The 12,555-nt window shown below is 34.0% G+C and overlaps 1 protein-coding gene and 1 pseudogene across 1 annotated transcript; both read left to right on the top strand.

Annotated features, from left to right (window-relative positions):
* The first annotated feature begins 3,680 nt into the window (after nucleotides 1-3,680).
* On the top strand, nucleotides 3,681-5,938 carry LOC147410539 (exocyst complex component EXO70A1-like). The gene has a single exon (XM_086436561.1). The coding sequence runs from the start codon at nucleotides 3,681-3,683 to the stop codon at nucleotides 5,568-5,570; it is 1,890 nt and encodes a 629-aa protein (XP_086292687.1). The 3' UTR covers nucleotides 5,571-5,938.
* A 2,707-nt stretch (nucleotides 5,939-8,645) lies between these two features.
* LOC147410538 (exocyst complex component EXO70A1-like) lies at nucleotides 8,646-10,704 on the top strand (annotated as a pseudogene).
* Nucleotides 10,705-12,555: the final 1,851 nt, after the last annotated feature.

Here is a 12,555-nt window from a genome sequence, read left to right as displayed (position 1 = left end):
TGAGGATGATCTCCTCACCGTAGAGATCATCCTCACCAAAAATCAGCCCATTCCAAGACCTCTAACCCATGTTTTGAAAAAGTGTTTGCCAAAATGTTTGCCAAACTGTTGGCCACGGATAGCCATATATAGATATATATATATATAAAACCATTTCTTAGTTTCATTCTTTTATTCTCTATTTCTCTTTTATTCAAATTTGAAGAAAATCTAGCCGTCGTTCGTCTCCTTTATCTCGTTTATGTCATGTTTGTTAGATGAAATATACTATACGAACATAGACTTATATTCATTAATCTACCATTTATGGATTAGTTTCCTCACTAATCCATCCAAAATACCAATTTTAAAATTGTAATTTTTTTTAATCTCATTGAACTGCCTTTAATTTTCAATTTATACAGATTTCAGTCAAAATTTAATTATTAAATCATTTTCATTTTTAAAATAGGCATTATTTAAGATATAATCCAAAAGATTCTCTTTTGAAAGAAAAAAATACTAATTTTTTTATTTTGAAAGTATGAAAATCGAGAGCTGATCCGAACTAAAATTGGTTTGGATTGATTCAGTTCTATAGGATAATTGGATTGGTTCGATTTTAAATTTGTAAAACCAATCATCTTCGATTTCAATTTTACCAAAATCCGAATCAATCCGAACCATGTGCACTCCCATGAAAAAATATAAAAATTACGTCTCCATAATCTAACCATATAAAGAGTACATAAAATCAGTAAAGGTGACTTAAGCAATGACATTCGATTTTAGAAAAATAAAATAAAATATAGCACAAAAATCAGGTCTGAAGAGGTCACAAAAGTCAAAGTCATCACTCACAAAGACTTGATATTTCAGATTCCGCTAACTAACGACCCCATCTGTCTTGCAAGACAAGAATTTCCCAGAAATAACAAAATATATCTGTGGACCCAATCATAGAATTTGGAAGCTAATGATCTTAAGATGGGACACCTCAGTATCTCTAATAAGATCGCCTTGGATCGGATCAAAGATGAATTCGATTTACATACTCATCATCACAGTTGTCAAAAGCGCGTCGAAGCGGTCGCCTAGCCTACTTAAGGCGCCCAACTCTTAAAGCGGGCTTTAAAAAAAATCTTTTTTTTCTTCAGTCTTTTCAAAACGACCTTGGTCTAGGACGTTTTAGTAAAAAAATTTAAACATAGGGATGTCTAAAATATTCATCAAAACTTTGAGGGTTTTATAAAAATCTTTTTTAATATTTATATTTATGATACTTCTCAAAGTTGAAAGCTAGGGCTGACTTTCAAGTGGAGGTGGAAGATGACGACGACAATGATGTAGTGGTGTCAATGCCACGGTCAATTGGAGGGATACGGACATCATTGACGATTAGAGGATTTTTGTTAACTTAGTTGATATCTATGAAAATTAAATTGAAGATACTCTATTTACATATTTTTCTTCATTAGTTATTTTGATGGATTTTAATAGCACATGTTAAGTTGACTTGTTGGGTTACGGGTTTTAATTGATTATTGACGGGCAAATTTGCTAATTAGTTGATGTTACCTTAACAATTGCATATTTGTCATTATTTTTATTTTTATTTTTTTTATTTCTTATTTTTAATATTATTTTTAATTAATCAAAAGAAAGAGACATTTTTTTTTCTCGCCTAGGCCCAAAGGGGGTTTACTGCCTAAGCCCCGCCCCGCCTAGCGCTTTTAATAACCTTACTCATGATGATCACTACAAACACCAATCCAATTATTGAAACTGACTTCGACAAACTTATACTTATCAATCCGATTTTTTCAAATCACTCGAGTTTTAAAATTGAAAACGCTCAACTTAAAGAAGAACAATCACTTCGAATTCTTCAACTCGTTGGAGTTGTGTAACTTAAAGTAATGCTAATTTCAAAATTGCTCATTAGTTTATCGACCTACGATATGAATATAAATATGAAGATGAACTTTTGTATAGTAGTACTAGTTAGTAATTGATAAATAACATACATGAGATTTCATCCTATCATTTTGAAAGTGATGTCGATTGTCATTGATGCAACTACCACAATCACACTCACCGTCATCATCCTCTCTCTCTCTCTCTCTCTCTCTCTCTCTCTCTCTCTATATATATATATATGGTTGAGTTATTTTGACAAAATCCTAAATAATATTCTAATAATATTTTGTTTTATATGGTTAAAAAGATTCGGAGTGGACTGATTTTTTGTGTGGATAATTTCTATAATCAATAGATCATCCTCATATAAAATCAGTAAATTATGAAATTTCTAACTAGTGAAAAGCAGTTACAAACTAACAGTAAAGAATTGACAATTCACTATTCTTCAACTTATAAATTAGGATTAAAATTTTCAAAATTAACTGATTTTTTGTGATGATAATTTTCTCACCATATATATTATCTTTACAAAAAAATAGTCCTTTCTGAAACTTTTAATCTATATCAGATAAAATACTTTATCTAGAATATTATCTAGGATTTTGTCAAAAGATTGTTATATATATGGGTTAGGTTCCAGGACCCAAAGTTAGGTTAAGTCACATGAGACAAACGCGTTTATATATATATATATATAGGGTCAGGTTCAAAGGACAACCATTTCTACACACATATAGACAACGTGTTTTGTCTTATATGGGCAAAAATGTTTGGAATGGACTGATTTTTTGTGAGTATGATCTCTGTGATGAGGGGATCATCCTGGTAAAAAATCATCCCATTCCAAAACTTGTAACCCCATCAAAATTGATTTACAAAAATTGGACGGTCTATAATTTTTCAACAAAAATTGGACGGTCTAGAAGTTTCATAATGAGCTGATTTTTGGCAAGGATGATCTCCTCATCACAGAGATCATCCTCACAAAAAATCAGTCCATTCCAAATATTTTTGCCCATATAAGACAAAACACGTTGTCTATATGTGTGTTGAAATGGTTGTCCTTTGAACTTGACCCTATATATATATATATATATATGGGTCCCGTTCAGCAACAAACATTTTGACAAATATTTTGGTAAAACATTTTTCAAAACATGGGTTAGAGATTTTGGAATGGGCTGATTTTTTGTGAGGATGATACTGATTTTTGGTGAGGATGATCTCTACGGTGAGGAGATCATCCTCACAAAAAATCAGTCCATTCCAAAACTTCTAGCCCCAGTTTACTAGTTGAAAAATTGTGGACCGTCATTTTTTGTAAACCATTTTTGATGGGGCTAGAAGTTTTGGAATGGGCTGATTTTTGGTGAGGATGATCTCCTCACCGTAGAGATCATCCTCACCAAAAATCAGCCTATTCCAAAACCTCTAAACCATGTTTTGAAAAATGTTTTGCCAAAATGTTTGTTGCTTAACATTTCCATATATATATATATATATATATATATAGACCCCTTTCTTTTGTAACGTTAAAGGGTAATTTCAGTCCGACCGGATTAAAAAAAAAAAAAAAAAAAAAAAAAAAAAAAAAAAAGTTCCTTTTCCACTTTGAAATGAAATTTCACTTAAATTGACTTAAATCATCTGCTACTTGGAAAGAATCCAAGGACTTCAAGAATTCGGATTCATACCGCAGCTGCCTTGTAACTTACATGGCCAGAATTCTTATAAATAATAACAATCATAATAATTCACACAACAGCAACAACAACGAAATGAAAATAAAAAAATTTCTAACTTTTTTCTTAGATTCTAAGCTTTACAGCTCTGAGAAGTATTTCCCGGCGATCAAATCACCGGAGAAGAAAGCCTCCAAAGAATTTGAAGCAGCTGAGAAACTAATCTTGAGATGGGAAGAAGCAAGAGAATGTATGATATTCGACGATGATCATCGACAAGAAGCTGATCAATACTTACATGCTGTTGATGAGATCCAAAAGTACTCAATGGAGTCAGTTACTGTATCCACCAATGATCATCCTACTAAAATCAACAGATTTTCTATGCAAATTGCCATGACTCGGCTTCAACGTGAATTTCACAAAATACTCATCACTCACAGCAATACGATTGAAACTGATGTCGGCGCGTTTATCTATCTGAATTCTTCTTCAAATCCAATGATGAGTCATGTAACTGAAAGTAGTGCTGGTTTCAAAACTGCTCGTGATCAATCCACCGGAGAAGGCTACCTAGAAGATGAAGTTTCGCGCGGTACTAGTATTTATCAATCAAGCAATATTTTCTCTTTGAAAGCGATTTACGATCTTCGTAGTATTGCTGAAAGGATGATCATTGCCGGATATCTACATGAGTGTATACAAGTCTATGTCAGTGTTCGTAAACCTTTCGTCAATTCTTGCTTCCACTGCCTTGGGATTTCGAAGCTTAACGTAGGTGATGCTCAGATATTAGAATGGGGTGCATTTGAAGAGAAGATTCGAGAGTGGATACAAGCGGCAAAAGTATGTGTTGGGATTCTCTTTGAGAAAGAGAAGCGCCTTTGTGATCAAATATTTGAAGGTCTTGGCACTATCGCCACTGATACTTGCTTCATGGAAACTGTTAAAGGCTCCGCAATCCAGCTCTTCGATTTCCCCGAGGCGATAAGTATTACTCAACGAACCCCCGAGAAGCTCTTCGAGATATTAGATCTTCATGATGCACTATCTGACCTCTCTAAGGTGGATGTAGCATTTGGGTCGAAGTTGGAATTTTTTCAAGTTAAGGCTACTGAGATACTATCAAGGCTTGCTGAGGCTGCAAGAGGGATACTGTCGGAATTCGAGAATGTTGTGCTCAGCGAGCCTGCGAATGTTCCAGTGCTTGGAGGGATAATTGATCCCTTAACAAGGTATGTGATGAATTACATTGTCAATTTGATATCTGATTACAACCAGACCATGATGAAATTGATTGTGTCAAACCCATCAATGGGATTGCTATTATATGGGGATCAAACTGACCTAGAAATCGATTTTCCTGAACCAGAAGACCGATCACCATTAGCCCTCCATCTAATTTGGATCATTGTGATCCTACAATTCAAATTGGAGGACAAGTCTAGATACTACAAAGATGCATCTCTGTCTCACATTTTCCTCATGAACAATGTACACTACATTGTTCAGAAGGTTAAAAGATCTCCCGAACTCCGCGAGATGATCGGAGATGACTACTTGAGGAAGCTAACATTGAAATCCATGCAAGAGGCAACGAGCTATAAAAGATTGACGTGGACCAAGATTCTATACTGCTTAAGAGAAGCAGGGCTACATGTGAAAGGGAGCTTCTCATCTTGGGTCTCAAAATTTACGTTAAAGACAAGGTTTAAGACCTTTAATTCGATGTTTGAAGAAGTTCATTGGGTTCAAGCCACATGGTCGGTACCTGATCCTCAGCTTCGAGAGCAACTTCGGATATCTATATTGGACAAGCTAATTCCTGCTTATCGGTCTTTTCTAGATCAATACAGGGGCCATATTGAGAGTGGGAAGCATCCAGAGAAGTACATCAAGTATTCGGTTAAGGATCTTGAGATCGCTATCTTGGATTTCTTTGAAGGTCACACAGTTTCCCACCACACAAGGAAGATAACCAAGTGAAGAAATCAATTTCAGGATGAGTTTTAGAATTTATACTCTTGGTGAAAATCTCTAATTTTTTAGGGACTATTGAGGTGAATTTCCTATTTTTACGAATGGGATTTTCTCATAATTCTCGAGTTTGTCAAAGACCTGATCGAATTTGATCCTAGATAATTTTCTTTGCATTTAAGACGATCGAGTAATTGGGAAGATCAAGTGGTGATCTCAGAGTAGCCAGGCAGGGTTGTTGCGCCCCCATAGTTACATGTTGTAAGAAAAGTGGTCTAGTTTTTATTGTATTTCAGGTTTTGTTTCATTTGTTCATACAGGATTTGTTCTAAACTAGTATTTCTAAATAAATTTAGCAGATTTTCTTATTAAATAGCAAGGCTACTTGTAAATCTGAGTATCGAACACGGATGAAATCTAGATGGGTTGAGACAAGTTTAGAAAGATTGGGATTCCCCTCTAACATTGCTTCACCCAAACTTCAGCACATTTGATACTCGTATAGGTTTGGCTAAGCAACTCGGATCTTTGTTCTCTAAAATGGTTTAATCTGCTGATTTTATTGCAGATTTCTTCAGAAATATAGTCTATGAAAGTTCACTAACAGATCATTCTGCAAGGTTTGAGCTGATATGAACTTTTGAGTTGTTTCTAGGTTCTGAGACTACCAAGTCCTTATCAAAAGACATTAACCTCTGTCCCATATTTCAATAGTTTAATTCTGTTCTCAAATCAGGATTAGCTTTGAACATCTCAAACTATGGGTAGGTGTAAGATCAATTTTGATATGACCCTATGAGCTTAGGCGACTGTTGGCATGTATACTTCATGGATATGTAGTTCTAAAACTACTTTTTCATCTGCTTTGTTCCTTCGTCTCAACCTGTTACATGGAGGGATCCGATTTAGCAGCAGAGAAGGGCCCCTTGCAAGATTGTTGCTTCATGTAAGCTTTGGTTTACTTCTTGCTAAATTATTTAATTGGACGGTACATGGATTCATCGTTAAGCCTAGATTAACATATTTCGCTCCATTACATGTCGAAATACAGAAAATTCATCCACAATCTTTATCATTCATGGTCCTTCATGCCTGGAGCTGAAGCAAGCACTCTGCATACTGCATGAAAGAGTCATTCGAGTAGACACGTCAGGTGGTGGATGAATGGCGATCTTGTTGACTTGCAGAAAAGTAAATCAGATTCCTCCTTTTGATACGCCATGAAAAATGAAATTAGTAGATTTTTTCTGTATATATTGTAATTTTCTGCCATGAAAAGACTTCATACCAAGCCCTATGGAAGGTCATATCCAACAGCCTCGACATGGGTACTTCACTGTTTTGGAGGAATCATGAAAATATTCGATATTACAAACTTTTTTCTTTGGAAAATTACTAAATCAATGACATTAGAAAACAATTCATCAATGTTCGATTTACGTCAACCATTATTAGGTAAATAAGGCCTATTGTAAACTGTAAACTGAGGTGGAAAAGGGGTTCCAAATCTTGTAATAAGAAGAGAGAGTGGTAGTTAGAGAAACAATGGTGATTCTAGTACCGAATTGGTGTTCTCCGCTCGAATTGAAGTAGATCAATTTCATATGTTTGATGAAGTGATTTTTTTTTTTTTTCAAATTTAAGATTTTTAACTCTATCTTTTTCTCATTCTTAAGGGGTTTTTCATACCCTAGGGTCTATTTTTCCAAGAAAAACCTAGAATAGGGATATTAAGTGAGTGATATTTATTGTTTATTTATTTATTAAACTTCATAAATGAGTGTGTTTAAGATACCAAATGCCCTCATCTCCAATTTCTAGCAAAAAAAATGTTTAACTATAAAAAAAAATACCACTATAGTTTTGGCTAATAACTCAGATCATGTTCTGTAAAATGATTTAGTCAACTACTTTTATCACAGATTTCTTCGGCATATGGAGCACTTGAAATTCTTTGATTTGTAATAATTCAGGTTTAAACCAATAAAAGAATGCTGAAAGGTCAGACTTTTCACTATAGATTTAAGCTGATATAAACTTATTGAATAGTTTATATTCTCAACGAAAGACATTACCTCTCTCACAGATCTGACTGAGATTTACAGAGAATTCGACAGATTGAATCCGTTCTTAAATTAGGATTACTAGTTTGAACATTTCAAACAATGGGTTGTTGTAATATTGAGAATTTGCCAATTATTTTTTCAAAGGGACAATTCTCTTTGAGTATGTTTGGTTGTCCATAAAAAATGATTGGAAAATCCATTTCCGTGGAAAATCACATTTTCAATGTGTTTGTTTGTTTGTTTTTCTCCATGGAAATAAATTTTTACTTTCATCAAAAAATGCAGTAAAGCCCGGATTTCATTTTTCCACCTAATCACCAAGGGAAATGAAATCCACCCCCAAATCAAAATCATAATCTTCTTCTCCTCCTTCTACCACCACCGTCGATTGTCGTTGCTGCTGCCACTGCAATCATTGTCGACCACCTTCTCTCCCTTTTGCTTTTTTCCTATCAATTTTCTCAACTGCAATCAACAATGAAATGAACATTTCCATGGATTCATTTTCCCAAGGAATTGGAAATCCATGGTTTTCTATTTTCCCTGCAATCAAACAGACCTTTGTTTTTAATATCTTTTTAATGGTAATGAGTATTTTGGTCTGTCTGGAATTTTTTAAAAAAATTGGTCCTTTTCACTTTGAACTAGTATTTCTTAAAGAACCATTGGTTCTTTCAAAACCGAAGGTTTGCCATCGATTCTTATGAATGGGTTCTTGAAATCTAAAAAAATATAAAAATTATTTTTATTATATTCCAAATAAACCAGATTCTTCCTTTTCAGAATGCCAAAAGATTTTACCCGATTCCTCAGTAAATCAGACTTTACAATCCTGCTTGGTATGTAGCAAATCATATGCATTTGCAAATTATATATATTTAAGATGATTTATATTGCAAATGTTTTGTAAATGCCAAATATCCTGTAAATTCATTCATTTGGCTTGGTTGATTTCCTGTTAACATTAAGTGTTGGTAAAAAATAATATCACGAGGTTGAAAAAATCATGGCTTTTGGCAAATGTTGAAGATGAAATGTGGTACAAGTCTCTCAGAGAAGTCATAGGTCAAGCAAGCACAGTTTGAAAAACACTGGGGCATCTCCAAATGCGCTACAAATCTACAAACTACAAGTACTACTGACCAAAAACTAAAAAATAAATAAATAAAAGCTTCAGAAGATCCGTCCCTTCGCACCGAGGTCTTCAAAAGGCTTCATCCAAGAAATCAGATTCAGACAAATGAACATAATTTTCTCCTTCCAAGATCACAATTTCTTAGAATAATAAGATTCCGGGCATGGAATTGCCGGAGAAGAATGCAGCCATAGAATTTGATGCAGCTGAGAAGCTAATCTTGAGAAGGGACAAAGCAAGAGAATTTATGATATTCAATGGTGATTATCGAGAAGAAGCTGATCAATACTTACGTGCTGTCGATGAGATCATCCAACAATCGATGGAGTCCGTTATTACTGTATCCACCAATGATCATCCTATTCCAAGTAAGGTCAACAGTTTTGTGATGCAAATTGCTATGACTCGGCTCCAAGATGAATTTCAAAAGATACTGATTACTCACACAAAGTCGATCGAAACTGACGTTGACACGTTTCTCAGTCTGAATTTTTCTTCAGATCCCATGATGAGTGGTTTAACTGAAAGTAGTAGTGCTGGTTTCAAAACCGCTCGCGATCAATCCACCGGAGAAGGCTACATAGAAGATGAAGTTTCGGGTGGTAGTACTACTAGTTATCAATCGACAAACAGTATTATCCCTTTGGAAGCAATCTATGACCTCCGTAGTATTGCTGAAAGGATGATCAAAGCTGGATATCTAAATGAGTGCATACAAGTTTATGCAAGTGTTCGCAAACCTATCATCGATGCTTGCTTCCGCCACCTTGAGATTGAGAAGCTAAACATGGGCGATGTTCCGGTATTACTATGGGATGCATTTGAAGAGAAGATCCGAGAGTGGATACAAGCGGTAAAAGTATGTGTTTGGATTCTCTTTGCAAGAGAGAAGCAGCTCTGTGATCAAATCTTTCAAGGTTTTGGCAACATTGCCAGTGATACTTGCTTCATGGCAACCGTTCAAGGTTCCGCAATCCAGCTCTTCGATATCCCCAAGTCGATAAGTATTGTTCAACGACCCCCCCAGAAGCTCTTTGAGATACTAGATCTCCATGATGCAATATCTGACCTCTCTAAGGTGAGTGAAGCATTTGGGTCGAAGATGGAATTTGTTCGAATTAAGGCTGCTGAGATACTATCAAGACTTGTTGAGGCTGCAAGAGGGATAGTGTCTGAATTTGAGAATGGTGTGCTGAGCGATTCTACACAGATTCCAGCACTTGGAGGGATAATTGATCCCTTAACAAGGTATGTGATGAATTACATTGTCAATTTGATATCTGATTACAACCAGACCATGATGAAATTGATTGTATCGAGCCCATCAACGGGATCACTATTATCTGGTGATCAAACAGCCCTAGATATCGATTTTACTGAATCAGAAAAGCGATCACCATTGGCCCTCCATCTAATTTGGATCATTGTGATCCTACAATACAAATTAGAGGGCATGTCTAAGCTCTACGAAGATAAGTCTCTGTCTCACATTTACCTCATGAACAATCTACACTACATTGTTCACAAGGTTAAAGAAACTCCCAAGCTCCTTGAGATGATTGGAGATGACTATTTGATTAAACTAGAACAGAAATTCATGAAAGAGATGATGAGCTATGAAAGATCAACATGGAGCAGGATTATATACTGCTTAACGGATGCAGGGCTACATTAAAGGAGAGGTTTAATGCCTTCAATTCGAAGTTTGAAAAAGTTCATCAAGTTCAAGCGACATGGTTAGTGCCTGATCCTCAGCTTCGAGAGGAACTTCGGAGATCTATATTGGATCAGCTGATTCCTGCTTATGGATCTTATCTATGTCGATATAGGGGCCATATAGAGAGTGGGAAGCACCCAGAAATGTACATCAAGTATTCCGTCAAGGATCTTGAGATCGCTATCTTGGATTTTTTTGAAGGGCACATCCTATAATACCCTAAAAACAATGAAGTATATAAATATAATATTATATGTATAAATGTATGTTTGACAAAACATAGTTGATAACATATAGACATAAACTTTATTCTATCATTTTCTGCACTTATAATATTTTTTTCTCTTTAGGGGTAAAAAGGTAATTTCACCCAATGATAGTTTATTTACTTTGAAAATATCATTATCAGAAAAATATTTATAATTTTACATGAGCTTGATAAATTCTTGAATCAAGAAAATCATAACTTAATTGAAAAATAAGGATTTTTTTTTTTAATTTTTTTATTTATAGTAGGGATGTAATCGTCATTTGCATTTGAGTAATTTACCTTTTTGAGCATCTAAATGTCAAAATTTCACATCGGCTAAACTATGAAAGATTCTTAGAATAAAATTTTACAAAACATATCAAATTTCCTAAATTTTAGGAGATTGACGATTTTTGAACTATTTTGCCCTTCACAGATTTTTTGTCTTCTTTGTATTTCTATATGATTTTTTTAAGATAACCTTATATTTTATCATGATATATTATATAATAAAATTTTAAAAATAATATGATGATGTTGATAATCTTATTGGTTAAAAGTTGATAAATTTTAAAAAGGGTATTTTAGTCTTTTTAAGAAAGGTCCAACGAGGAGGGATTTTCTGAAAATATTCAAAATTCAAAAGGTGCATCAACATATTATTTTTCAATTTTGAGAGAGAAAATGGGGTGATTAATTGATGTTTATCCCATAAATTTGATAATTTTGAATTTGTAAAAGCCCTCTTATTCCATGTGTCGTTTTCCTATTGCACTAAATCTTACTTATTTTGATCCAAAATATAACATGTATTTTAATACTATTATTTGATTATATTTAACTCTAAGATATTTTCATGTGACTCAAAAATCAATAATCAATGACCATGATGAGGTAAGAAGTATTTTAACATAAATGGGTACAAGCTGTAGAATCGAAGTCACAACAATTTATTGGAACCCTATGCTACTATTGGGGGATGAGAAAAACAAACTTTTGAAGTTTTAAAAACCCTATAAATCTTTCTGAATTCGTGCTTATCTCACCCCACTTCAAAATACTTAGAGAAATATCATTATTTACTAGAAAAACATCATTGGAGAAACCCCTAAAACTTTTATTTGCTAAAGTCGTTTATTTTTTTCATCTAATCAAGTTCTAGAACATACTTCATTTCCAGATCAAAATATTAAGTAGGTGCAAACCTATATATTTTCTTGATATTTTCGTTATAATAATAGTATCTTATTTTTGAAGTTTCTTCTGCCTCTTTTCTTGTTGTAAGAAAAATTATGTGTTTCTTTTTATATATCAATTATGACAGAAGAATTTATTAATGATGAATGGATCATGATAATGAAGTTTGAAAATGAAATTTTTGCATTTGCATAACAGATTGGTAAAAATCTGATTTGAGCAATAAGGAGGCAGAATGCCCTAAGGTGAAAGGCCTCAAACATCTCGCAGAAAGCCTCGTGTTATGTGGGTGTATTATCTAATGCATGCATTCCCCGTGTTACGTGGGTGAGACTTTGAATGAATTATCATTGCATGACATATTTTATTTAATTTTTATATCAATTATACAATAGAAGATTTACAATATTCTTCATTTACTCGATATAATTATTATCTCGATTAAATCATAGATGAGTATAGCAATACCTATGGAGATTTTTTCTCACGTTGTTTATCCAAAATTTTCATATGCTTATCTTGAGAAGGTGCCTTAGTCGGATTACAGAAAAAATTCATTTTTATATTTATCTTATTTCAGTCTTGATTTGTCTTGAGATAAATTATGTGAAATGATAAATCATGTGGGA

Source organism: Akebia trifoliata, chromosome 1 (genome assembly GCF_017979445.1).
Source record: "Akebia trifoliata isolate Shusen 1 chromosome 1, ASM1797944v1, whole genome shotgun sequence".
NCBI lineage: Eukaryota > Viridiplantae > Streptophyta > Magnoliopsida > Ranunculales > Lardizabalaceae > Akebia > Akebia trifoliata.
Note: the sequence above shows the minus strand (reverse complement) of the source record. Positions and strands in the feature narration are given on the sequence as shown.

What these genes read in the sequence shown, in the direction of transcription:
- LOC147410539 (XM_086436561.1), top strand. Translation starts at nt 3,681, where the DNA reads ATGAAAATAAAAAAATTTCTAACTTTTTTCTTAGATTCTAAGCTTTAC.